The sequence below is a fragment of the Aulostomus chinensis genome, chromosome 16, assembly GCF_037954235.1.
Source record: "Aulostomus chinensis isolate RoL2024-O1b breed Wild chromosome 16, RoL_Achi_v1.0, whole genome shotgun sequence".
Classification (NCBI taxonomy): domain Eukaryota; kingdom Metazoa; phylum Chordata; class Actinopteri; order Syngnathiformes; family Aulostomidae; genus Aulostomus; species Aulostomus chinensis.
This window is the reverse complement of record NC_141335.1, coordinates 13,744,922-13,771,388: the sequence shown is the minus strand read 5'-3', so window position 1 is coordinate 13,771,388 and position 26,467 is coordinate 13,744,922. Positions and strand designations below refer to the sequence as shown.

Genomic DNA, 26,467 nt, shown 5'->3' with positions numbered 1-26,467 from the left:
AGACAAATATTCACCAATAAATTGCTTGGAATTGTTTTTTTAATGACCATGCACCATGACATCTGTTTACACATGAATAATTAACTGACAAATCCATGACAACTTTTAATGGCGTGTATTTAATCAAAATTGACAAGCTTTGTGGTTTGCTACAAGATAAACACATCTTAAAGTAAATCAACCCAGAGAATTTTCTCTGTTGATCTTAGGTGAACCACATATACTCTGACACGCAGGTAGTTGTTAAAAAAAGTTCCATGAATTTTCCCAACCTTTTCTGGTTGAAGTAATTGTTCAGAAGCTTTTTCAGGCCCAGAGAAATAATTCAAATCCCATGTCTTTTCCAAGTTTTAAATAACAACATGAACCACTTCTTACAGAAGAAAAAGACTTGCTTTTTAAAAAACAAAACAAAACCAAAGGGCTCAAACCCTGCAAATATCCTCAAAATATCCTTGAAAAGGAAATGTGTCATTAGTTTTAATGCTTTAAACTGAAAGAAATGTTGAGAAATGTTGCGCAGAAGCACTGCTGTCATTATCTTATCAATTGACCCCTAAAACAGTAAGTTCCAGACAGAACATATACTGTATTGGCCTGTTATAAATGATTATTTTCACTCTCCAATACAAAGCAAAAAAAACATGCATAAATGTTTTTCTCATCCTGAATTACTTTGTATCCTGCTTATTTTAACAAACACAGTTAGGGTTATAACATGGTCATACATAAAGATGGGGGGGGGGATTCAGCACTCTGAAAACGCTGTAAAGACAATTAAGCTGCATTTGTGTCTGGTTTCAGAATCTTTTCACCATCAAAGGCAGAAGGTGGGAAAGTGTTGCTTGGACGATGAATCCATCTCCATCATCATATCTACCTTATGCTGTGGGGGGGGGGGGGGGGGGGGTTGGGCTCATGGGGCTATGTTAGTTCATGAAAAGCAATAGGTCATTGCCCAAATGTAGAGATTATGGGTAGTGTGTTTAAGATCTGCAAAATGAGTGAAACGTATTTGTGCAGAATTGGTGGGGAAGGGGAAGTTTCAGTTGGCTCAAGTAAAAAAATTGAGGAAAATGTCATTTAAATGTGTTAATCCGCTTAGTAAAAGTACATTCGACTAATCTTCCCCCTGTGTTGTTCCTGACACCCTGGGCATAATTCAAAGCAGAGACTAGTAAATGTGACATTCCGACACAGTCCACGGTGCCAAGAATGTGAGATAATGAAAATATTTGTCAGATGAAAACCACTCCGCCCGGCTTGTTTCATCGGAGCCAAAGAAACTCTCAGCTGGATGGCAAAAATGCTCAGGAATCCTGTGCATGACCGCAGATCCTGGTTGTGTAAAAATCAGGCGATCAACATAAAAAGGCTTTTTATATAAATCAAGACACAGTTGGCTTGTGGGAACATGTACGGAATTTACTGTTTGGCAGTGGCTGTTACTCATGGGCATTAGGAAAAATAAGTGCAATATTCCAGGAGAATCATCCTACATGTTGGTTTACCGCTAGTTTATCCAAATTACTGCATTCAGAGCTTTTGCTTGCTCAATCTACTAGATGTACACTCATGTGATGTTTTAAGTTCACTGCATCTCAGAGGGGAAAATACAATTATCATTACGCAGAAATGAAGCTGATTTCTTCATCACACCGTTTTGTCCTTGTTTACTCTGAGTTTAGCAGCTCGAAGTCCAAGTCTAGTCACAAACACGACTGAATGGCACTGAGGCAGCAGTTTCAGACTAGAAGAGAGAGTTTGGTGATTTTGGAAGGCTGCTAGACAGGAGAAAAGGCCCTCAGGAGCCAGGCCTGTCTGCAGCGCTGACAGCCCCTTTCTCCGTCTCAGGACCCATGCTGCTCCCTCTTTATTTCGCCTTCTTTAAATGAGTTTATCACGCTATGAGGGTCTGCGCTGCCAGAATGTAACGTTTTGCCCCTTTTGTCTGCATGGAGAGCCTCAATTGAGTCTACATTTATTATTTTGACCTTTCGGTAGCCTCAAAGAGGAGCTTCTTTTCGGCCTCTCTCTGCAGACTTTTGTGCGTCCCGCGGAGTGAGGAGACGAGTTTTTTTTTCTCCTCCTTTTTAAAGTTTTGTTCCAGGGGGTTGACAAGAAAGCCAGCTCCGGGGGGAATATTGAATGAAAATAAAAATCAATTAGGCCATGGCCTTGTGAAGATATGCGGCACCGCCGTGTGAAGATCAGAGAGGGAAAAAGGTGCCTTGCCATGATTGGAGTGGCCAAAGAAAGCACAGACTAACCAAATTTGTTCTGGTGTTTGCTTTGATGTCAAAATTATGGCTTTATGGGTTGGTGGATGTTTTCAAGCTGACAGATGATGCGCAAACATGATCAGATCAGTCTCTGACGGAAACTATTTGTGAGTGTAGTAATGTGCTATAAGAACTCACTGTAGAGGTTTATGGGGTTTGGGAAGATGGAGCCAGGAGACACAGCAGATGACCAATAAAGATTGTACATATGCTTTGGTGAAGGTCTATTTAAAAAAAAAAAAATCTCACTGAGAGACGGAGCTCTTCAAACATCAGTTTCCTTCAAATATCCAAAAGTATTACATCAGAAACCTCTTCAGGATTTAAATTCACTGGGTGAAAGTTTTGATTTAAATTGATAACATATTTGATTATACATTCATATTTGGACGACTTGACCTTTTACTGGTTCTATTAGTTGGTGGGGCAACAAGCCCTATGAATCTAGCCACCTAGTTTCTGCACATTTTTAGAGGCTGGCTCCATCTAGTGGTGAACAATACAGGCTTTAATGAAGTCTGAACATATACAAAGGGTGCATGGTGGTGCAGTTGTTAGCACTGTCGCCTCACAGCAAGGAGGTTGGAGGTTTGAGTCCCAGCTCAGGCACGGGATCTTTCTGTGTGGAGTCTCCATGTTCTCCCTGTTCCTGTGTGGGTTCTCTCTGGTACTCCGGCTTCTTCCCACCATCCAAAGACATCAAGAGGGGACGAGACTGATTGATACTCTAAATTGTTAGTAGGTATGAATGTGAGTGTGAATGGTTGTTTGTCTCTATGTGTTGGCCCTGAGATGGACCTCACTGCTGGGATAGGCTCCAGCCCCCCCGCGACCCTGAATAGGAAGAAGATGGATGAACATTTGTAAGTGTATCAAATGGTTCAACTGACAAAAGCACCATTTCTGTTAAATCACTGTGTTTCACCTCTTTATAATTACATTCGTGAGGAACGCACGTTTGTTCATAAATACAGCAAACATCCTGTTTGTTTTTAAAATAAACTGCTTTTTGTTTATTAGTTCATTAAATCCTTTGCAAAAATGAATGCAGGAAGAAAAAGATGTCTTCAAAAATGCAGACGGAGAAAATGAAAAAGTCAAAGTTAATACAAGTCTGATTCCTATACCACACGGACTGCAACATGGTAATCAATCAAATGGCATCCACGGACAAATCCACTGCACCTAGACTGTATTTATGGTGAGCCTCAGAGCTTCAACGAGCTACGACACCAGCATGTTCAAGCGCCGCCAGGATTTCTGCATCACTTGTCGTAGATATAATTGACCTGCTGAGATCTTGGCAGAACTCTTCATCTCCTCTGGTTTACTTGTCCTGGAAACTGGCCTTTCTTTTCTCCACAAATGCCGTCATGCCTTCTTTACGATCATCCTAAGGACAAGAAAAGCGTCATGATTATTGGACAAATCAGAGTCAATTCCCTAACCGGCTCTCGCCAGCTCTCAGACTCACCGTAGCAAATGTCGAGTGGAACAATCGCTTCTCCAAACGATTACCCTCAGCAAGGGTTAGCTCGAAGGCTGGAACCACACACACAGGATCACGTCAGTCATTCTTCAGTCCGACATTTTTTGGAGATAACACAGTGGCTGGTCCTACGCACCTGCATTAACAGCCTCTTTAGCCATCACAGACACCAGTTTGGAATTCGCAGCGATCTTCTCTCCACATTTCACAGCCTCAGATACCAGTTCATCCACAGGAAAAACTTTACTCACCAAACCTGAAACACAACATGCGACTAAGTTAGGAGTGGCAAAAGACTTGAGGTGAGAGAAAGAGTTTTTTTTTTTTTTAAGAGATTTAAAGGAAGAACCAGGGACAGATATTTCTAGTGTAACTGTCCAGTAATAATTTGTTAACTTGATTTGTGGCTCAGTCATTGAAGTACTTTAAAACAATGTTGGGGTCAGGCAACATAGAAATGTTTTTTTATTTAAAGTGTAGCATCTCTGTTACCTGATTGTTTGGCTTCTTGAGCATTAATTCTGTCTCCAGTCAGCACCATCTCCATAGCCAAGGACTTGCCCACCGCCCGGGTTAGCCGCTGGGTGCCACCCGCACCTGCAGGTAGACACATGTCAAGGCAACAGCTGCTCCCACACAGAGTAAAAGTAGAGAAAGCTAAAACCTTTTTAAAAGACAGGACATGTTGATAATTCTTTTCAGAAATACATTTCAACCACCACACGCCACTCTCCCTTTGATCTATTCAACTCATAATTTGTTTGTTGTATGAAACCTCACAATGATGCAGGACTTGCTGGGGTTGCAATCGAGCAAAACTGGAGAAGTGCGACTAGTGTGGATAATAATAATAATAATAATTAGAATGATAATCATATATTTTATTGAAAAGACGCCTTTCTCTACACTCAAGGACACCGCACGTAGACTACATAAAAAGGATGGTTGCGGCAGCGTTCACTCTGTGGCCATGGATGCATAAAGAAGGCACAAAAGTGGGAGTTTAAGGATGAGAATCTATTAAGAATGAGGTAGTGAGAGTATGAAGAGAAAGGGAAATAGACTTGAGGCTGGCTTTACCAGGAATGGTCCCCAGCAGGATCTCTGGTTGACCAAACTGTGCCTTCTCGCCAGCGTAGATGATGTCACACATCATGGCCAGTTCACAGCCTCCACCCAACTGAAACAGTGCAGTAAGGGGAAGTTCACTCAAGGTCAAAATAAAGTTACCAGTCTCACTTTTCATACGCTGTTTGGAGTTTTCACCAAATACATGTTAAATAAAAAGCGTTAAACACGTGACCAACATTTTTTGAAGGTCTATTTCTGACATTTGTTGTAGATTTGGTTACGTGCAGTCTTATTATTTCAGGGTAATTCAACATTTTTACCCATACATTTTTTTCCCTGACTTTTGAGGAATGATTGCACCATCTCTGAGATACCTGTTCTCACATGACAATTAAACTGACAAATCTATGTCAACATTTGAAAGAGTAAATTTAACTAAAATTAAGCTGATGCAGTAAATCAATCTTGACCAAATAGAATTTAAGGTACAATTCCATGACGTTTCTAAGATTTTCTGGCATTTCCTATTTGTCCAGGCCTAAAATCTCCACTTTCAAGTTGTATGAATCTGCCGGGTTTATAACGACTGTATGAACCTGGTGATTTAAATGAAAATCTTTGAACTGCGATCTTCTGTGTTTGTAAAGCCAGTTTCTATTCATCGACTAAACTACATCCTACGTAAATAGAAGGTGGTTGACTGACATTTGGGTATTACGTGGATCCATTTAACGTATTAACTGGAGTTCTGGACTTGAAAGAGACACTCACAGCGAATCCATTAACAGCTGCAATCACCGGCTTGTTCACCGTAGCCACTCGGTTCCAGTGAGCCAGGAAGTTCCCACCATAACACTCCTGGAAGGTTCGATTCTGCATCTCTTTAATATCTGCTCCAGCTGAACACAACAGAAGTTGACTGATTTGTAAACAGAGGAGAAGAGTGGACATGTAGGTATAGAGAACATTCTATATCCCTCACCAGCAAAGGCTCTCTCGTTGCCGGTGACAACGATGGCTCCCACGTTGCTATCAGCTTCGAAGGCATCGAGAGCCTGATTAATCTCCAACATCAGCCCGTCACAGAGAGCGTTGAGAACCTTAGGCCTGTTCAGCTGGATGAAGCCCACATTCTTCTTCTCTCCTCGCTTATCCACCATAATATACTCATACTGACCACCTGAAAACACAGAAAAGATCATGCACTTACATGATCACATGCAGTGTGACTCCTCACTACTTTCTTGGCCTCTTAACAGGGAGTGGCGGTGTCCCTCAACCAGGCGAGGGGTCACCAGAGTGGTCTAAGGTTCAACGCAGTGATACCACAAGGTCAACTCCTGGTTAATCAGTGAAGGAGAAGTGGCAAATAAAGACACAAACAGCCTCAGGTCAAGGTCTTAGCATGGTTCCGGTAACAGAAACTAGACCCACAGATATTTGCCTGAACTGGGTATCAGGGGGGTCGAATCATGAGGTGGGACAATTTTGAACTGAGATAAGATGGCACAGAAGGATCTCACTTTTTTAAGCACACTTACAAAAAAAAAAAAAAAAAAAAGCGTTTCAGACAAACCCAGATAAGCTGTTAACATATTCTTCTATGCACCTCATGAAAAAGACCTTCTTAAGATTTAATGATTTTATAAAATTACAAACATGTTGACCAGACTTGGCTTTTAATCACTGCAAACACTGAAAATGATCTTGATATTGTGTGCACTTCCTGGACAACTACCTCCCAACTAGGTTTTACAGAAGAAATAGTTTGGAGCAGGTCCATGGTCGGCTTGTATTATTGAACGTGTAACTAAATTTCCTAAAATGCATTTAATTTCAGTACTTTAATTTCTTGACTTTTTCTTCTGTTCTGCGCACAATCGACCGGCTAGATGAGGCTTACCAATCGCCACATATTCAGATCTGCCAGATACGCAATGTTTTCACTTGTAAAGAAAACCAAAATCGTGACAAAGCATGTAGCGTATACTAACAATATCGACTGAATTCACAATAATAAGATTTTTTTTTTCACGTGCAGTACAAGCAACACAATTTTACATGTGCGCCGGCATTTCTTTGCATTTCGGTTTAGGCTCTAAACAGTAATACAAAGCGCTGGTCCACTAAAATACCTTTTTACGTAATAATGATTAAAATGTATTTATGAAACGAGTTTGGGGTCAGTGAAACTCAGTACAGAGTTGAGTCAAATGTGACCAGAGACGGAGTCGCATATTCGTGACGCGGCTATCTTGACATTGTGGTGGAGCATTGAGAGTAAACAGGAGCAGATGTTAATATCTGTATAAAACACCACGACGGTGAGAGAGACACGGACCTGAGCTGTAGAGGCGGGTTGCCGCTGCTCTGGACGGCTTCAGGAGTACAGCGGCACTTCTGTAAAGGGAAGCCATGACGGCATCCAATGTACACGGCTGTCCGCGAACTTGTGACAACTCCACCTGCTAAAAGCTACCAACTCGCTTCTACTTCCGGTTGGGTTCTTCTTCTTCTGCGTACTTTTCCAGTAGTGTGCATTCAGGAATAAAATGGCATTCCTGTCACCCTCTGGTGACTCCGGGTGCTACTACCGCAAATACCATCCTCTTAATTTCAAAGAATTTAAATGGCTGCTGCGGGCTATCATGAGTGGTCAAATTAGATTATTTGACAGTGTTATAACACTGAGTTTGAATTTACGACATGTCGCCTTTTAACACAGAACATCTCTACATACATAATACAAATATTGAAATTAGCATTTTTTTTTGGTGACCAATGGAGCCAAGAGGATTAAAAGTATACAAAAGGAAAAACTCAAAACTCAAAAAATATTACAATAGTTTTCACCATAAAGAATTCTCACAGTGAGAATCCAACATCGCTGTGACGGACTTGCAGTGAATGCATCATGAAGTTGAATTTCTCTCAGCAAGTGCTCTTAGCTTGTAGAATATTGTTTTATTTTTCTGTTAACATTGATGTACGGGACAGTAGACCCTACTGGCTTCCTTCACATGGCTTTGAAAGAAGGCTAGGAATGTATTGTTAATCGGGGTGACAATTTTATTTCAAAATGTTGAATTCTTTAAGCTCATAAATTATTGTATTTGTTGCTTCGCTCGCTTTTGTCTCTCCTTGTTTGTGCTTTTCGTAAAAAATCACCAAACTGTGACAGAATCAAGTGTTTTACTGCAGAGAGATGAGGCTTTAAATTGAGTTGTTTTAGAGGTTACACTGAAATAGCCTTTAATTATTTAAATCGATGGGTTTTTTTCTCCCGAAAATTCAGTGGCATCTTAAACATTACAGCAAAAGTCTCTTGACAATCTGAGAGAAAAGCAGTCATCTGACCACAGATAGGAGCGTGCAGCGCGTCCCCGCAGATATTCCCGTGAACGAGCCTGCATCGTCTGTGACAATCCGTTCATCGTTCCTCCGGGAGCCAGACCATAAACGAGGAAAAACAAAAATACGGTAAGACCCGAACGTCATATACTGGTTATTTGGTGTGTGTGTGTGGAGAGATTAGGCGATCTATATCTGTGGTAACACTGAGTGTAATTAGTTGATGCTTCCACCTACAATACAGCAGCTACAGGCTAATTAAATCCCTTTGTAATATGATAGTGTTTCAACAACAGTCTATATTCTATTGATTTAAGAACTCCAATAAACAAAGATTGAGCGTTTAAATGAAATGTCCCCATTTCACATTGGTCCGTTACAAACATTTTTGCACAGTGATGAAAATCACAGGCGGGGTTTTTATTTCATATATTTAAGGCCTTAAAGGCAACATCTCTGGTGAGCATCTTTATTTTTAAACTGACCCACTTTAATAGAGAAGCAGCCTCCGAATGCTTATGGAACCTGTTTATTCACACTGCAGGATATGAATGTTGAATTCCAGAAATAATATTGCCTACAGATGTTTGATGTTCCTCTACCAAACATTAATTAATATTTAATAACAGTCTGCTCCTCGGTCCTCTTGCTGCAGATGAACCAGGTGCTGGCTACATGCTGGACCTTCCTCCTCCTCTCCGCCTTCCTTTGCGAGCCCGTGCTGTGTAAAGGGGGTCGTGGTGGATCCCGGGGCTCCTCTCGAGGCTCCTCCCGTAGCTCCAAAGCGGGGAGTTATCGGGGAGGGGGCGCCTACGGTGGAACCCGCACTCGCTTCCGGGGAGTGGGGCGGTCATCCTCGATGCGGGTGGCGGGCGCAGCAGCAGCGGGCGCGGCGGTGGCGCTGACAGCAGATAAATGGTACCTGTCCGCCTACCGCCGCAACAGCGCCGACCTCCCCGATCAGGAGCTGGACTACAACAACACCAACTACTTTGATGCACTAATGTCAGGCTCAGCCCAAAAGTGGTCTCCTCTTTCCCAGCTCGTCTCCATCATTGTTGCAGCCTCTTCCTCGGTTTACGGACTCTTCCTGGACAACGTGCTGTAAATCCTCCAGTAACATGAATCCACCAGGTTCCTCCTGGACCTGATGGAGACAGCCAGGGAACTGAACTGGGAAGACCTGAGAGCTGCATGGTAGTGGTGATGGGGGTGGGGTGGGGGGTGGGGGGCACAATAACCCCTGAAACATGAGCACATCCTTGTAGTTTTCTACAGTCACCTATACCAATTGTACATTACCAGCAACTCCCCCCCCCCCCCAACTCCATTGACTCCACACTTTTCTGACACTTTCAGAGTGGGATCAAACCTGACTGCCAATCCAACAGTATTCTATACAAATTTTTATAAAATAATACATTTTCATGCATATGTATAAAGATGTATACTTGCTGTCAAATGTAAAACCTGGAACTGCATTAGTTAAGACAAAACATAGACATGCAGTTGAATTCCATGAAATGTTCCTTAGCTAATGCTAAGATGGCACCAGCAGTATTACCCCATGGTGAAACTAAAAGGAATACGGGTGAATTGATTTTATCCCTAATAGGACTTTTTACTTCTAGAGAACAAACATAATTCTGATACAATCTTTTTTTTAGCAAATTTAATTTCGACACTGCATTCAGATTGCGGTTATTTAAATAACAGAAGGATCCTCCACTATAAAAGGAATAATTACATTGTGAGTGAGTTAAACTACACTTTCCATAATCATCCCAAACTTCAGTGCAGAGATGTGTACTGTACCAGCCATGTTCTTGTTGGGAGGGTGTGAAGGTTGCGTGTTTGTCATCCCAGAGAAGCTTTTAACTCACAGAAGACACTCAGGAGCAAACGACTGTTCCACATCTATGACACCTCTGTACAAAATAAAGACAAACTTTGTTCTCACCATCTTTGTGATAATAAATATCCTGTTTATACCAACCCAGATATCTGCCTCTTCTGTTCTGAAAGTAGAATTAATACACCTGAATTAAATTAAATCATTTTATTTACAAAGAGTACAGTATTCTGGCTTCTTACTGCAGCAGCAGAGAGAGGACAGCCCCTCTCGCCATGACGGTATTTACATGTTTGTTCTTAAGGATTGAGGGCAAACTGGCTGGTTATCATCAAAAAATTATTTTAGTCCAGGATGACTTGGCCCAGCTCTCCTCTCCTGAAGGCCCGGATGAAATCGTATGCTGCAGCGCTGTAGTTTGGAACAGTCATGGAAACGTTCCCTGAGGGAAATGAGGAAAATTAACTTTAATATATGTGATGCCTTTTTAAGATGCTGATAAGATGGTGATCACAGAAAAGTACAGTTGACTTTTTGGACCGTAACTTTAATGGCTTTCTTTACATTCGTCAGATAAGAAGATGTGACTCGTGTGTCCACAGTTACAAAGAAACAGGTATTTAACTTAGCCTGCACAGAGTCTGACAACAAAAGGAGCAAAGCAGCGTATCGAAGTCAAATTTTATGGCGAGTGATCTTTTGTTCCAGGCTCAGCAACATTCAGGAGTCTTCAACCTCACCAAATATTTTTAATCATGAACTTTTATGTCTGATTTGTTGATAAAGTGCCGATCAACAGTAAAAAAAAAAATAATGCAAACGAAGCAGAGTTAGCAAAAAAGGCTAGTTTTCAATGGGTTTACATGATGTTAGTTGTCAAAAGATGCTTAGAATCACACTGTGAACCATGATCTAAAAATACGCTACATTGTGACAAGAGCATGACTATAAAGAGTTAATTGAATTTATTTATTTATTTTTTAAATTCGTTCATTTGTTTAGGGAACATTATGGTAATCTGGGCAACATTTTGTACGAACTATGCAGAGTTTTAGATCCACTTGCCAAAAATTATCCCCAAAATAATAAAAGATTATTTTAAATCTGTCGAATTGTGACAGGAACACAGCATCTAGCAGGAGTATGGAACTAATTCAATATCCACCCTCATAGAGTTAAGAGTGCATGAATGCGCTACTGTCACCATTTTGAGTCCCCCCCCCCCCCCCCAAAAAAAATCCCGTCACCATTTAGCTGTACTGATGGAAGGTTGGGTGAAGATTTTTTTAGTCTGGAAAACACGGCTGGAGTTCCACAAGACAAAGCTTTGCCGAGATCGCCCAAAGAATCACATTGAATGGTGACCGACATATAAACAAACAAAAAAATACATAATAAAACCATATCATTCCTGCATGCTGCTCGTTGGGAATATTTGAAGTGTCCTGAAGCCTCAAGGTGCCAAGCTGTTTTGAAAAATATTACTGTGTTTATGTTTTTGGCCTCTCTGCTCACTAAAGTCTGGAACTCCCAGCGGCCAGATGTTTTCCTGAACAACTTGGTATGTTGAGGCTTCAGAACACCTGGAATACTTCCAACGAGCATCATAGGGGAATTTTAGAGATTTGAGGACAAAAAAAAAAAAAGAAAATGTACCCAACATTCCATGAGCATGACGGTGAGTGGATAATAACTACATTTTTATTTTTGGGTGATCTATCCCATTAACGCCTTCTTATTGTAAGACAGACTCTGGCTAAGGTTCATAGCATTGTGGTACAATATATTGTGTTACCGTGGTTACCAGAGGGTTTCCAGGAAGAGTGACAGAAACCGTAAATATGATGCTGAGCTTGGAAATGTGAAGTCATTTATAATTTATCATTTTCAAAGCAAATATTATAAATTCATTCAGGTTTCACACTTAAATGTTCTGGAACGTCATTTTCATTCTTCTATAAAATACGCTCGTTATGTTGCAGACCTCCAGCATATTAACCAACAACCTCTGGGGGGGATTTGAACTTCTGTTTCATTTTTATGTTGAGCCCTGGCACCTTTGGAGTTATCTTTTTATTTGTCTTATTTATTCTAGATCTCTAATCTTTACAGTTATACCAAATGTGTGCTTTATTGTTTCTTTCAAATGATTATAATTTTGCTAATAAAGAAGTTTGTTGTGCAACACGGACTTGATAGTTTTGGCTTGGTAACGTGAGAGCGCTGTTCCATTCCTATTGACTGTGAGGGTTCAGGGATAGAGTCATTGAGTGGATTGGATAGAGTAGATTGGAACTGGGCCCACTGGTGAGATTCTAGGCAGGCTTACCCACTCCAGTGATGGCTGTGACCCGTTGAGTCTTCCCCAGTTTTATAGCAATGCGTTTGAGGACGTGTTGGATGTCATCACTGGGCTCATGGAGGTTGTATTTCTCCACATAACTGCAAAAAAATAAAACAAACAAATCTGGTATTATTAAAAAGCAATAAGTCACATGATAAGTTGAAATTAGAAGTTAGAAAATACATGCCTGAAATTCTCCAGACGGTTCAAAGAATAGAGTAAATAGTCGGCAATAATGTCCTCACCAACTAAATGGTCCAGAATCGTTCCTGGAGGCACAAAAATGATGTCTGTTGGGAGAGAACAATTTAGTATGATATGATGATAACTCAGCATCATATACTCACCACATAAGGCCAGCTTCATGCCTGTTTCAACACTCTCAATCTTAGGGGGCAGGACTCCTGGCGTGTCCAACAGGTGCATTATGGGTTTTCCACATACCTGAGGACAAGGAAAAATCATGCACACGTACACATGGAACATAAACACACACACACACACACACACACACACACACACACACACACACACACACACACCAACAAAAACATGTCTTTTACCTGAATTTTGGTCAGGACAGCTCTGGTTATACCGGGCTCACCACCCACGCGAGACGCTCGGCCTGAAATGAATATTTATCATTATTAATATTATTGTTACAGAGGAGGTGAAGATTATCATGATGGATATCAAATGTGTGATAGCCACTCTGTTAGAAAAACCTTTTTTCAAATTGGTTCTTCTTAAAGCGTTGATAAGAGATGATTTTCCTACATTAGGCACGCCGATCACCATCAGACAATAGTCCATATTCTGAAAGTGTTAAATATACATAGTTATAAAATGGAAGATAACATAACCATTTGATTAACAACTGGAAAGTTCTGTGATAGAGAAACAATGGACAAATTATATTATATTTTTCGAGTTTAGAGGAATCTTCCAACTGTAACGAGACGATATGATAAGATCAAAAACTTGGATGCTAATAACTGTTTATTACCAGTATACTTTTAACAGTGTTAGTCGGGATATAAGTGACAAGACTATGATGTACAAGACATGCACTGCCCCAATTTAGAATCTTGTTCAGGTTCCGATTGAGTCTGAATTTGCATTCACTTTAATAAATCTTTATATCACTGAGCGCGTACCTCATATCTGTTAAAGCGTGGGTTGTTCTGAATAATCTCCATCACCGTTGGCACCAACTGCAGAAAGCAAGAAGAGGGGAAGACACTCGATCTTCAGTCAAATTTTCATCATCCAGTGAAGACAACTTTTACCTTTTTGACACTGGCGTCTCTCTGCTTGAGACAATCTGTGAAGAGAACATTCTTCACTCCAATTCTTTCTAGTTTCTTCAGGATTTTCTGTTGGAAAAATGTAAAGACATTATTGCTTGATACAAACAGGGGATACATTATTTCAGTTTTAATTGTTAACACTTATGGTGAATATAATATTTGTTTAGCATCTATTTTCATGTGTACACTGTCCAAAAAGAGTCGAAGATTCTTTGATTGCAGGTTCTGTACTTGTTTGTGCGACAGATCTGCGAGGTCCATCTTGTTCAGAATCAGCAGGTGTGGTTTGACATCTAGAGTCTCCTGAAACATGGGGTTTCTTCCAGACAAGGGGATGTAATTCAAGTTAAAGAACGTCTCATGGTAACAACATAATAGGTAACACAATATACGAAATAACAAAAGCATTTGTTCGACAAAAATAACTTGTCCTTTTCAGCCTTTAAGTCAAGTCAAGTCAATTTTATTTATATAGCGCCAAATCACAAAAGCAGTTATCTCATGACACTTTACAGGTAGAGCAGGTCTAGTACCACACTCCTTCAATGAATTTACACCCAACAATTCTCCATGAAAAAAACCATCAATATGGCAATACTTTTTTACCCGATTCAATATCAATATTCCAGCTCTTAACATTAAAGTTTTGCATATAGTAATTAAGGTTTTAGACAGATTTGGAAACAACATGACTTCTACACTGGGTGGCACGGTAGTGCAGTGGGTAGCACTGGTGCCTCACAGCAAGAAGGTTCCGGGTTCAAGTCCCGCCTCGGGCACAGGATGTTTCTGCATGGAGTTTGCATGTTCTCCCCTTGCCTGTGTGGCTTCTTCCCACAGTCCAAAGACATGTAAATGGAGTCTAGGCTGATTGACACTCTAAATTGACCGTAGTAATTTGACCATAATTGACTGTGAGTGTGAATGGCTGTCTGTCTCTATGTGTTGGCCCTGCGATGGTGTGCCGACCTATCCAGGGTGAACCCCGCCTCTTGCCCGAAAGCTGCTGGGATAGGCTGCTGGGATAGGCTCTTTGCGACTCTTAACAGGATAAGCGGAAGAAAATGGATGGATGGATGACTTCTATACCTCCGTTGTGATAGGTATCACAGAACAGCTACTAACCTGCAGCATTTCCTGTGGTAGTGAGTGAAGCAGCGAAGACAGTGGCCAGTCAAAAGCCAACATGGCGGAAAAACTTAAAACACCTTGAAAGTTTAAAGCAGATGTTTGGAGGTGCTTTGGCTTCTGTTTTGCTGCCATTAAATATTCAGGAAATACAACCAACTTGTGAACTCACCGAGGCAGACACCATACCTTCCTGTAGAACATCACAATATATTGGAATATTGCGATACTATTGTATCATGACCCCAGGATTGTGATACAATTGTATTGTGAGGTCCGTGCCAATATCCTCCCCTCTACACTGAGATGTTGTTTTTTTAAGTATCAAAAGTTTAATGATTATTTCTGAAGAGCGTGCAGGCCGAGTGTAAATAATTGTTAAGAGACAAGTGGACTAATTATGGGTATTACGAATGAAAATGAAAAAAACAACATTAATGCAGAAAAACAAACAAATAAAAGGATATTCTAGCATCATGTATTTCTATGATGCAGTCCACATTCTTCAAACCGGCTCTCATCTGCTTCAGTCCTGACAGACGGCGATAACAAATACAGTCAGTAATAAATATTGTGTGACAATAACATTGATCCTGAAGCTAACCAAGCTGTCACCTTTAGCCATGTGTCCGGGGAACCAGTGAGCCACATCCCGACCACCGAAGTCAAAAACGGTCCTGAACTTTGAGAAATTACAGAGCGCCTGGTACACTCTCATGTCCGCTGTTCTCTAAACGACAAAAGTTCTCAATTTTAATCATTAAAAATTTAGATCAGCGAGCAGTATACCATGTTGATAGTGTGCATCACTATTTACACACCGTCAGGCATCAGTCGTCAAACAACTAGTTCCATTTGGTTCTTCCTCTTCGTTTTCTAAACCTGCTGTGCACATTGCTGCCCTCTTCAGGACAGTAAACGAACTACTCGGAAGCGTTGAAGCTGAATATCTGCTTGTCTTTGCTATCTGTGAGCAGTCATACAATGGTCAGTGGAACTTTTTCTTCTATTTGAAATCAAACTGCACTAAAATGTGGCTTACTTTGTATTTTTTCCCTATGATATCTGAGTGTCCCTGCAGATGATGATGAACATGCAATTTGATACTGGAAGGGTTTTTTTCAGATTTGTAGGCAGTAGGGACATTTGTCTGTGGTCTCCTTGTTTAAAGCCTGACTCCTGCTGACACCTTTTGTGACAACTCTGCTATTTTGCAGCATTTAGAATAGAGAAATGTTGGTCCATTCACGACTGATCACATAAACCAGATGGACAAGTACCTGTACTGCATTCTTAGGCCTTCTTTTTTCCTCTCTGAGTTCAACCCCCAAACTGGTCAAAGCAGATGGTCGTTCCCATTGAGTCTGGGTCATTCCTGCCTGTGAAAAGGAACGTTATCGTTGCCGCTATTGCAAGATGTTCTTACTCATGGAGAAGTCCATTCATCTTCTTCTGCTTATTCCTGTTAAGTGTCGTGGGGGGGCTGGAGCCTATCCCAGTGGCTACAGGCGTGAGGTGGGGTTCACCCTGGACAGGTTGCCACACCATCGCAGGGCCAACACATAGAGACAGACAACCATTCACACTCACAGTCACACCTACGGTCAATTTAGAGTATCAATCAGCCTCGTCCCCTCTTGATGTCTTTGGACTGTGGAGGAAGCTGGAGTACCAGAGAGAACCCACGCAGGAACAGGGAGAACATGAGACTCCACACAGAAAGATCCTGTGCCCAAGCCGGGACTCAAACCCGGAACCTTCTTGCTGTGAGGCAATAGTGCTGACCACTGCACCACCGTGCTGCCTTCATGGAGAATCACTGGATGTAAATGAACTGAAGAAATGTAGTGCTCGATGTACTAGTAAAGTGTCATGAGTTAACTTTTTTGTGATTTGGTGCAATACAAATAAAATCTAATTGATTGGATTTGACCTATAGTTTAACAGGTGTTAGCTGTTACAGTGTATATTCATTCATTCATTGACAACAGCAGTACCATATAGGAAACAATTTATTAAATGATTTATAACACATTCATAGTTTCTGCTAAGTCATTACAGTTATATATAAACATTCTAAGAAAATAAATGATTTGGCAAAGCAAAACGATATATATTTGTATATTCTCAGTCATCCAAGTCATCGTAATTCTCAAGAATAAACAATTTAGGCAACTGGACTCACATCTTTTAAGGGAAATTCACTTACAAGCCGTGAGTCCAGTTGCCTACATTGATTATTCTTGAGAAGGAGCAAAACAATATAGAACACAGCATGATTTGTAAACAGGGTTGCCAAATGTGCAATTTACACATCACTAAATATACCTAATATCTATACATTTTATATATATGCGCATAATTTGATAGTTACAAGCTACATTATAATTGTATGAGTCAATTGAGTTGCCAAGGTCATTAAAAGGTCAGCAATATCATATTTCATATGATTTGCACAATCCAACCAAATCAACTCATCAGGCTGAACGCTGCGTTCTTTTTAAAGCTTTGATTTGATTGGCTCAGATGGACGAATTGACGAGTAGTGAGAAATGAGTCTATCAGCTTCCCTCCACCCGGTGAGGAGCGCGCCGTGGACGGTGGAAAAGAAGCAGGGATGAGTCGCCTCTCCAGCAAACAATACCTGCAGGGGCTGGACCAGAACAAATTTTCAGTAAACCTGCTGTGGATGCTCTGCTCTCATAATTGCGCTTCAATGACAATGTGTACCTGTGAGTGAGACGTCTTTGTGGGCAGTGGCTCCATCATGTTCTCAAGGTCCTGTGCTGAGCAGCCTTTTCTAGGGTAACTGTAAGATCCACAAGTCCAGGGGTCATGAAACCACTGAGAGCGCAGGACTCTTTTTGGGGTGACTGTCGGATTCCCTAAAGACAAAAAGGCGCTGATTAATGTGATCTGCTGATGTAATAAGAACCTTTGTTGCCTGACTCTTGTTTTACCTGTAAATCTACGAATGAGTTGTGTGACGGCATGCAAGACTTCCTGTTCAGGCAGCGTTTCCATGTACTCTGACTCGTGCCCTGCAATCCAGCCACATAGAACATGGCCATACCTGATAGTTGAAGTAATATTAGTGTTATTTTCCAGGAAGCAAAACTAAACAAGCATTTTGTGCCTCATGTGGTTCTTGACCTTTCAGTTGGTTTGAGGACAGTGAAGCCAAACAACTTCTTTATCCAGGACCTCTGGACATCTGGCACCTGGTACAACATGGTGTCCTGAGTCACGACAAGAAATAGTTTACAAATGCTCGATCACACATGGATTACTCATTCATGTGTGTCACAGAAGATGAAAAGAGGCTCACAAAAGAACTTCAAGAAACATCTTAATCAGTTTAGTGATTATCTGATTGGACAGTGAGAGCTATGGCTGGAAACAATGATAGCGTGAAATTGATATCGTTCCACTTATCAAGTGTGTAATCTGAATTACAAAAATGTGTTCTTTCTTTTAAAACGATGGATTCGCACTTGGTGCGATTGCCTTGTGCCATCCTGAAGCACTGCTGCCTCTCCCACCCACTCCCACGCCGGCCTGCGTGTTTACATCATTGCTGAAGTGTACATGCAGCTACATGCAACGTCGTGCCATGATTTTGTATTGCAGGAGTGCTGTGGTCTCAGCCCAGAATTTGGCGTCACTTTGGTGAGGCCTTGATAAGTTATGCAAGCTGATAATTTTCATTTAATCATGCTCCACGCAAATGGAAATTTTAACAGAGGCAGCAGATGACCAGGGGAGTTTTCGCAGCTTTATTGCAGACTACAAATCTCATTTATAAATAATGGGTCTGGTTCTCATTCGACATAGTTTGCACCTTCTGTGCCTGTGCTCATGCAACGTTCTGAGTTTTTGCTGCGAGAGCCAAGGAAGCATCTCGTGTCTAGGCGATGTATGGAGCACTACTCTAATGGACTGAATTTTGGGGGGCAAACATGGTGTTTATCATCTAGTCATTATTGCAAGAATATTCTGGCTTATTTTTGAAAAGCATCTACTAATACTTGCCCTAAGCAGCAGCACAGTCATAGTAATACAATATACAGTCTGATTAGTCCTCTAGCATGAAAAGCACAGATGCACTATAATCCTGCGGGGCACCCGTGTAGAAGAACTTCAGGTTTCTACAGTAGCCCCAAGTCTCTGACAACATCTTGCTCCTGGGATGAAGCAAGATTAAATATACGTCTCTTGAGTCAAGCAAAAACTGAGTAACTTATGTATAATGTTGCCAATGGTAAGAAAGGTTACTCTCACCAATCATGGACACAGGGTTATACAAAAGCATTTGATGTAGCTGATAACTGATCCCTTACATCGGTTCTGCTCTGCTCTTCTCTAACAAACACATTTCAGCAGTAGATGTGCCAAAAGGAAAACCTGTTTGTGTGAAGCGGTAATGGAGAGTCTATGTTTCTATGAGGCAAGACAAATGCTGTCCCACTAAAATATAAAAATAACTGTACTATAATGTAAATACGCAGTTTTATTTATTGTATAAGTGGCTCACCTCATCTTCCCACACCAAGTAGATGACCTCACAGTCAGCATCCCACCACGGGGAGTCAAACTCCACAAATATCTTATTGTTTGTTCCAAAGCCCAGTCTCTGGATGGAGTGCATCTTATGTAGAGGAAGAGGAGGATGGAACAAGGTTGAATGGTGCTTCTTTAGGTATCCTGATGAGGCGGAACAAACCAAAACAAGTTTAGTTCAAAATCACGAGTGAACAACTTGATTTTACTTTGCATGAGACTCAAAGCAAGGCATGAAGCTTGACAGAAGCAGACTGAGACCCCATGGCATTTCGAGTTTCAAGGTGTGCTGCTGAACTGTCTGACTGCAGAAAAATATTGATATTTCAAAGGTGTAGTTAATATGAAAGCAGTCACGTACTGTCACAGCGGGTAAATATCAATATATTTGTTTATTAAATATTTCATTAAATCTCAGGCCAACCCATTGTCCTAGACTGCCACCTACTGGTCATTTGTTTTACACACAAAGTTCACATTTGATCATTTACCTCATTACAGTTTTTAACTGTGATTAATCAAGGATTTCATTATATACCTAAAATTGCAATTATTTAACTACTTAAAAATTGTGTATTACAGTGTAATACAACAAGTATTTTAAAGCACTTTTTAATAAATCTTATTTATTATATTCCCTGGCAAGTGTAGTATTTTATGACCAATGAGTCTCTAGTTGAAAATGAAATTGATAACACAGCTGTCTCTCATTTTGCCTGATTAGACCTCGTAGCAGGACATCGTAACAAAGTACGCTTTAGAAACATCTGACAAACCTTCTAATACAAAACTGTTGTGTTTCAAATGGTTTTAGCAGACCCTTTGAATAAGTTACATTAGTTGTAATGTGAAAAAAACTCTGAAGTTACTCTCCGATCACGAATATAGTCAATATACCAGTGAAGAGTTTAGAGAACAAAATGTGTGTGTGTGTGTGTGATGCTACCAAGAGGTACTGTGACGATAACGTGATCAGCAGCGATCATCTCGCCACTGTCACACTCGACCATCACGGCATTTTCTCTCTTCTCCGTGTTCCAGTGGATGCTGCAGACGGGGTGATTGTAGGTGACTAAACCACCCGGGAGCTCCGACATCAAGCTCTTGATTAGACTTTCATAACCGCTGTAAAAAGAGGAAAATAGTGATATGTATGATTATTACAGGTCAAATGCACGAGTGATGAAACAATCCAATCAATTATGGACTATGTAAGTACAGTTTGTTGAAAAAGCTGTGAGTTCGTACATAACAAATCTGAAGATTACCTTGTTATTCTCCATTTTATGTCACAAACAAAGACTTGGGTGGCTGATTAGACATTACCAGACACCATTTTTACTAAATGAGATGAAGTACCCTTACTTTATGGGGTATTTCTGACCATAAAATTCAGCAACTGACAGTTCCACTTTTACTCTATGGAGCTTCCTCCATGAGCATCCTGTACCATTCTAATAAATAAATTTAATAAATGTGCTGCATTACTGCCATTGAGGGTATGAACTGGCATGTGAGAAATAAAAAAAATGAAAGGAATTGATGGTTGAAGTAATCGTCCATTGTAATTTGTTGGGAGTACGAACCGTGGGAATGTGCAGTCGAGCCCTGGCAGAGTTTTATAGAGGCCGCAGGCACCAAGACCAACATCATCTAGACTGTGAGTCCCATTAACACAACACTCCACTTTCAACATGGTACTGATCATACACGGCTGCAAACACCTGGTGGCTGCATTAATATCCTTCCATTTCTCGGCTGCTCTTCGTGGCAACTGGACCAAAAAGAGCAAGAAAACATATTCATGAGTTTAGTATTGGGAGCATCTCGGTGCCACCCCTGAAAGAAACTGTACCTCAGAGCGTATGAAGTCTTCAACACTGTGCCAGGGTTCTCCTCCTCGACTGGCAAACTCTGAACTTTCATACATCAGCTCAGCAAACAAGTCCTGAGCAGGGAGCACATCCTCAGTGTTCAGCTTCCGACCTGCATGCGTTACATAAACTGAAGAATTCTGATCAGGACAATAACACTACAAAGTAAACATTCCCAGCGCGCTATCACTTCATGACTCAAACTCATTTGGTGTGCAATTATCTTTATCTGTACTGTGTATAATCAGAGGATCTGAAATCATTCGGGGGAGCAGCTGATTACTGGCATAAAACACTAACATGACCACTTCCAGTGTAGCACTGAACTTCAGATGGACTGAAAAGAGAATATTGGAAATGGGTATAAGGACTGATGGTGCTGATCCTGCCATTAGGTTACATGAAACATGTCATCAGACCATACACGCAATTCAAATAAATTACATTGGAGCACACGCACGCACGCACGCGCGCGCACACACACACACACACACACACACACACACACACACACACACTGCATTTGTGTTTATTTTCCTGCTGGGTGGTTCACTACGACTTCATGATGTAAAATAAAACACAATGCCAACACAATTAGTCATAATAGTCAGGAAAAAGCGGATGATGGTTGTTTTGCAGCTGATGGTTACAAACACACAAATAATGGACAAATAACCAGAACACAGGGAAAGACTACAATACTGCAACGGTGTCCGCCATACTCATTTTATAAGTAAACTATGATTTCTCAAATTATTCAACAACCTGAACTGCTGAAGATGTTGGAAACCCAGGGAGGATGATTTGCGACATCCACGGCCTGGTTCTCTGGGGTGAGTGCCTCTGGATCCAGAAGCCCATACTGCTTGGCCAAACAGAACACTGGGTTCTCCTCAGACGGCCCATGGATCCAGTTTGCTCCAATCTCAACAATATTATCACCTACAGGTCAAAAATATTGAGTGGTTGTAGAAAGAAAGGTTTTTTTGTGTTAATACTGGTTGTTTAGTGTATTTATTACAGTGTTCAGAACGGCGGTATTTGACCTAAATAACCCTGTTATATTCATCAGTCACATTATTTACAGTTGAGATAAGATAAACTTTTATTGATGAAGGGGAATTTTCATAACAGCAACAGCAAGGAGAATCAAAGACAGGTGCAGAAGAATAAAATCAATCAGACAATAATTGAGAAAGTCCTGTTGTAGAAGGAAAGTTGGGGTCTCCAGAACAGTTGGTCTATTTTGAGCTAGAAGTGACTGTTGTTGCACGACCCCTCTCCTCTGACATGGTGGATGAGCCATTTGAAAACTTCTGTTTGTGGTGCGTTGATTTAAACTGGAAGTCAGAGGTGTGGGTGAACCAATAAGCTGGATGCTCAGTTCCTCGGGGGGCAGTTGTGTTGCTCACAAGAACATCTGACAAGCTTCCCTGCAGTCAGGCGTGCTGTGGTCTGCTCTATAATACAGGCTACCAACCCACGATCCACCGACATCACTGAGAATTCCTCAGCTAGCCGAGGTTCACCTGACATGACATGGAGAGTCATGCTGGTTGCTCATGCTTACTTTTGTTTTTTAAGTGCCAAAAAGTAGAATAGGAGGCAGAGCTTTCAGTTATCAGGCAGGAACCTTCTCCCCATTTAGGTCTGGGAGGAAGACACACTTTTTGATTTAAGAGTAAACTTTCCTTGTAGATAAAGTGTATAATTAAGGCTGGCTCTGCATCTATTCCTGCCTCTGGAGCAGCCTCTGCTCAGGATCTCTTTTCTGAGAGGCACAAGACAGGTGGACAATCTGTCTTCGTGTTGGGGTTTGTCGTGAATGACGAGCAACACTGCATCAGTCATACAGTCAATATAAAGGCACAGACATCAACACTGGCAGCCACCCGGGACTGAAAGAAAGACCTTACTGTAGCACTGTGGTTGAAACTGGGGCTGTGACAGTAGCTATTTTTAGTCTCTATGTGGCTGAGCAACAGTCTACAGCTGTAGCTGACTCAAACAAATGAATGAGCAGTAGAAAAAGATGAGACCAATCCAGTAAATGGACTTTATTTGTACGGTTTTACAATATCGCCTCATTCATCCATTCATTATTTGCAGACCAATGGGGGACGCTACCCTGCAGAGCGCCACCCTACTCATCAGGATTGTCCACAAGGACAGTTGGACATGGACACTGGAACAAAGTGAGGATCAAAAAAGTGACACTTCAGTTGCTAAATAACCACGTGGCCTCCATATGTTGCCTTAATCAGGTGAGGCCAAAATTCCACATATCAACCAGATACAGTGTTAGAGTTCAAGAAATGATTAACTTCCTCCAGCAGCACAACCATGGATGTTCACGACTGCCTCAAAGTTAATGTTACATCAATGATGAACGAATGTGTGACCATAGCATCAAAAGACATGGAATATCTCACGTACACTGTAATGACAGCCAGTGACACATCACGCACTATGTCATAATTTGCATGACCTCAGCCAACCTCGATGAGTCGGAAATGCAAAACATAATAGTAAAGTCACAGTACATCATAGTTTATATAAATGAAAAAGATATTCCGCCTCTCACCAAACAAGTTCTGACAAAGCTCATTAAGCTCTACGGGCAGAGCTAGCTACTTCCTGTTCACCCTCTGCTAATTTCAACATGGATAAATCACGTAATCGCGTGGCTCTTCTAACCTGATTAAATTCTGATAGCAAATTGGGTCATTTTTATAAAGCGCCTTTTTGCATTAGCAGTACTCAAAATGCCATCTCATTCAACCATTCACACGCACTAATGGTGGAGGCATCCAAGGTAGCATCAGCTTGTAGCCTGCTCAAGGATACACTGGCATGATAACCGGGGGGAGCAGAGGATTGAACCGGCCACCTTTCCGTTGCTAGACAGCCATGCCTTCCCATGACAGTGAAAATAACCAATGATTCAGGGGTTGTTTGATGCCCAAATCTGAATTTAAGTAAATGTAGCCTCTATTTTACAGTCTAAATAGTAACAAAGCCTGTGCTGGAGCTAAGCATGTGTTATGTGTGTCTGTAAAGTCAGATATATTGAACACCTCAACGGGGGAAAAAAAAAAAAAAACATTTGCAGATTTTAAAATGCTAACCCTATGGCAATATTATCCATGGACAATATGGACAATATGCACTGGACTTGACCCTCCGTACCTCATTGGAAAAACAGTGTACTAGGGTATCAGGGTGTAGACCAGGGGAGCCCAAACTGTCTTCATGGAGGTTCAGAGGCGAACCCTAAATGTGGCCATGGACAGGAAGCAAACACAAAATGTATTGGCAAAATGTAAAATGAACCTAACATAACAAATCTCACTGCCAGATGACAAAGTGCTACATGTAGCTTTATTGCAAAATGAGGGCCAAAACCTACTTCTCTTTTCTAGTGGACTGTGGATCTGATTTTTGTCATTTTACAGATAACTACTGTATGTAACAGCCACCTTATTAGCTTGTTTTACTTGTACAGCAAGGAATAACTTCCTTGCTCAATCAGACATTTAAGCTGTTAGTAACTCGGGAAACATATTAACTGTTAACAGGCACAACTTGACATTTTGGAGAGCAATCCTTAAATAATCAGTGAGAGACTGAACAGAGGCATGTTGAGAATAGCAAAAACTACATAACATTTAAGCACATACATGTGCAATGGTGTACACAAAGACCACACAACTACAGCTGCGGGCAAGTTGCAAAAATACATTTTATGTATTATAAGTGGTTATTAAACTATGTCAAAGCTTAAAGACTCATTAATCCAGGAAACTTGGGATGTTTGTGTCATTTTACATTTTGCCAATAAACTGTGTTTGCTTTCTGCTCACGCCTTTAGGGTTCACCTTTGGCCCTCCACGAAGACAGTTTGGGCGCCCCTGGTCTATACCATTATGATACACGAGGTGTTTTTCCGATGAGGCACGTCGGTTCGAGTCCAGTGCATATTACTTTTGGTCAGTGTGTTTTATATTGTCCGTGAATAATGTTGCCACAGGTTAGCGTTTTAAAATCTACAAATCCTTTTTTCGGTGAGGGGTTCAATGTATCTGACTTTACAGACACTCGGGTAGAGACGTACAGTTCAGAAACGACGACTCGAAACAAAGACAAAATATTACCTGTTCTACCACCGAAAATACCTACTTATACACAAGAACATCTGTGGTGAAGCAGGCGAATTCAAAAACAAAAACACAGTTACGGTAAAGTCGCTCACCAAATCTGCCTGTTTTTACTCTTCCTCCGCTTCTCGCAGTTGCTTCAAGGATCCGCACATTATGGAATCCCGCTTTATGGAGCCTCTGAGCGGCAGCGACACCTGATATTCCGCTTCCTATTATTACTATCCTTGCGTTTATACCCATGACCGTTGATGGTCCCAGACTGACACGCTATCAAAACAAACCTTTGTACACTTTGAACGTTATATATGAACGGTCTTCTCCGTTGATGTATGGTCTACCCTTTTCTTCAACCTTTTCCGGTTGTGCGTATCAAAATAAAAGCTGTTTAACGGATCTGGTAATGTTAATATTTGCAGGTAACCGACGTGACTAAGGCATAAGATTCTCTTTACAGTATAGTTAACTAAAACTCCACATTTCAGTTTTGGTAAAACAAACACAAGGTCATGATTAAAAACAATTAAAATTACTCTTAAAAATGTGGATATTAATCTATCAGAAAGTCTTGTAATACCTGCTAAATAGTGTGAAATATTGTACTCCACCCCAAACCATGATGTATTCCAAAATCTATCCTAGGAGTTTTTATTGTCTCAACTTCAAAAAGTTTCAACAAATGGTCACAGAAAATCCCTCCATCCATCTTCTTCTGCTTATCCTGTTGAGGGTCGCGGGGGGGGGGGGGGGGGGGGGGGCTGGAGCCTATCCCAGCAGTTTACAGGGGTGGGACGGATGAGTCATTAGTCCTTTGCAGGGCCAACATATAGAGACAGACAACCATTCACACTCACAGTCACACTTACAGTCAGTTTAGAGTATCAATCAGCCTCGTCCCCTCTTGATGTCTTTGGACTGTGGGAGGAAGCCGGAGTACCAGAAAGAACCCACGCAGGCATGGGGAGAACATGGAGACTCCACACAGAAAGATCCTGTGCCTGAGCCAGGACTCGAATCCCAAACCTTACACTGTGAGGCCATAGTGCTAA

General features: G+C 41.2%; 4 protein-coding genes across 6 annotated transcripts; 1 reads left to right on the top strand and 3 right to left on the bottom strand.

The window, feature by feature from the left end:
• Positions 1 to 31: 31 nt before the first annotated feature.
• echs1 (enoyl CoA hydratase, short chain, 1, mitochondrial) lies at positions 32 to 7,340 on the bottom strand. Of its 2 annotated transcripts, XM_086181004.1 has the most exons (9): positions 7,184 to 7,340; positions 5,825 to 6,022; positions 5,614 to 5,741; positions 4,852 to 4,951; positions 4,264 to 4,368; positions 3,908 to 4,027; positions 3,757 to 3,824; positions 3,572 to 3,675; positions 32 to 3,116 (listed from the first exon to the last, which is right to left on the bottom strand). In XM_086181004.1, exons 1-8 carry the CDS (start codon positions 7,257 to 7,259, stop codon positions 3,610 to 3,612), a joined length of 861 nt encoding a protein of 286 aa, XP_086037130.1. In that variant the 5' UTR covers positions 7,260 to 7,340; the 3' UTR covers positions 32 to 3,116; positions 3,572 to 3,609. The 2 variants fall into 2 exon arrangements, with proteins under 2 accessions (XP_086037130.1, XP_086037129.1); XM_086181003.1 differs by lacking the exon at positions 32 to 3,116 and having other exon boundaries at positions 3,200 to 3,675.
• An 862-nt stretch (positions 7,341 to 8,202) lies between these two features.
• On the top strand, positions 8,203 to 10,185 carry sprn (shadow of prion protein). The gene is made up of 2 exons (XM_086180098.1): positions 8,203 to 8,322; positions 8,849 to 10,185. The coding sequence occupies exon 2, from the start codon at positions 8,849 to 8,851 to the stop codon at positions 9,299 to 9,301; it is 453 nt and encodes a 150-aa protein (XP_086036224.1). The 5' UTR covers positions 8,203 to 8,322; the 3' UTR covers positions 9,302 to 10,185.
• mtg1 (mitochondrial ribosome-associated GTPase 1) lies at positions 10,003 to 15,640 on the bottom strand. The gene is made up of 11 exons (XM_086180097.1): positions 15,443 to 15,640; positions 15,295 to 15,359; positions 13,931 to 14,035; positions 13,679 to 13,765; positions 13,547 to 13,603; positions 13,115 to 13,205; positions 12,953 to 13,014; positions 12,737 to 12,833; positions 12,577 to 12,658; positions 12,375 to 12,487; positions 10,003 to 10,487 (listed from the first exon to the last, which is right to left on the bottom strand). The coding sequence occupies exons 1-11, from the start codon at positions 15,543 to 15,545 to the stop codon at positions 10,390 to 10,392; spliced, it is 960 nt and encodes a 319-aa protein (XP_086036223.1). The 5' UTR covers positions 15,546 to 15,640; the 3' UTR covers positions 10,003 to 10,389.
• Positions 15,641 to 16,843: 1,203 nt separating this feature from the next.
• paox (polyamine oxidase) lies at positions 16,844 to 25,790 on the bottom strand. 2 transcript variants are annotated; one of them, XM_086181067.1, is made up of 10 exons: positions 25,514 to 25,658; positions 22,027 to 22,203; positions 21,243 to 21,335; positions 20,974 to 21,161; positions 20,334 to 20,512; positions 19,362 to 19,531; positions 17,981 to 18,066; positions 17,788 to 17,900; positions 17,558 to 17,712; positions 16,844 to 17,480 (listed from the first exon to the last, which is right to left on the bottom strand). In XM_086181067.1, exons 2-10 carry the CDS (start codon positions 22,165 to 22,167, stop codon positions 17,328 to 17,330), a joined length of 1,278 nt encoding a protein of 425 aa, XP_086037193.1. In that variant the 5' UTR covers positions 22,168 to 22,203; positions 25,514 to 25,658; the 3' UTR covers positions 16,844 to 17,327. The 2 variants fall into 2 exon arrangements, with proteins under 2 accessions (XP_086037193.1, XP_086037191.1); XM_086181065.1 differs by having other exon boundaries at positions 16,845 to 17,480; positions 21,243 to 21,373; positions 25,514 to 25,790.
• Positions 25,791 to 26,467: the final 677 nt, after the last annotated feature.

Bases quoted from the DNA above. Each gene is read 5' to 3' on its own strand.
- echs1 (XM_086181004.1), bottom strand. From the start codon at position 7,259: ATGGCTTCCCTTTACAGAAGTGCCGCTGTACTCCTGAAGCCGTCCAGA. The intron at 4,028-4,263 runs GTAACAGAGATG...GTTGTGTTTCAG, and splicing joins TCAAGAAGCCAAACAATCAG to GTTTGGTGAGTAAAGTTTTT. The intron at 3,676-3,756 runs GTGAGTCTGAGA...TCTTGTCCTTAG, and splicing joins TCCACTCGACATTTGCTACG to GATGATCGTAAAGAAGGCAT.
- sprn (XM_086180098.1), top strand. From the start codon at position 8,849: ATGAACCAGGTGCTGGCTACATGCTGGACCTTCCTCCTCCTCTCCGCC.
- mtg1 (XM_086180097.1), bottom strand. From the start codon at position 15,545: ATGAGAGTGTACCAGGCGCTCTGTAATTTCTCAAAGTTCAGGACCGTT. The intron at 13,206-13,546 runs GTACGCGCTCAG...TAACACTTTCAG, and splicing joins CACGCTTTAACAGATATGAG to AATATGGACTATTGTCTGAT. The intron at 10,488-12,374 runs GTAAGCCTGCCT...CATTTCCCTCAG, and splicing joins CACAGCCATCACTGGAGTGG to GGAACGTTTCCATGACTGTT.
- paox (XM_086181065.1), bottom strand. From the start codon at position 25,661: ATGGGTATAAACGCAAGGATAGTAATAATAGGAAGCGGAATATCAGGT. The intron at 22,204-25,513 runs GTGAGCGACTTT...TTTGACCTGTAG, and splicing joins AGTAAAAACAGGCAGATTTG to GTGATAATATTGTTGAGATT. The intron at 21,374-22,026 runs GTTGTTGAATAA...TAACGCATGCAG, and splicing joins CAACATCTTCAGCAGTTCAG to GTCGGAAGCTGAACACTGAG.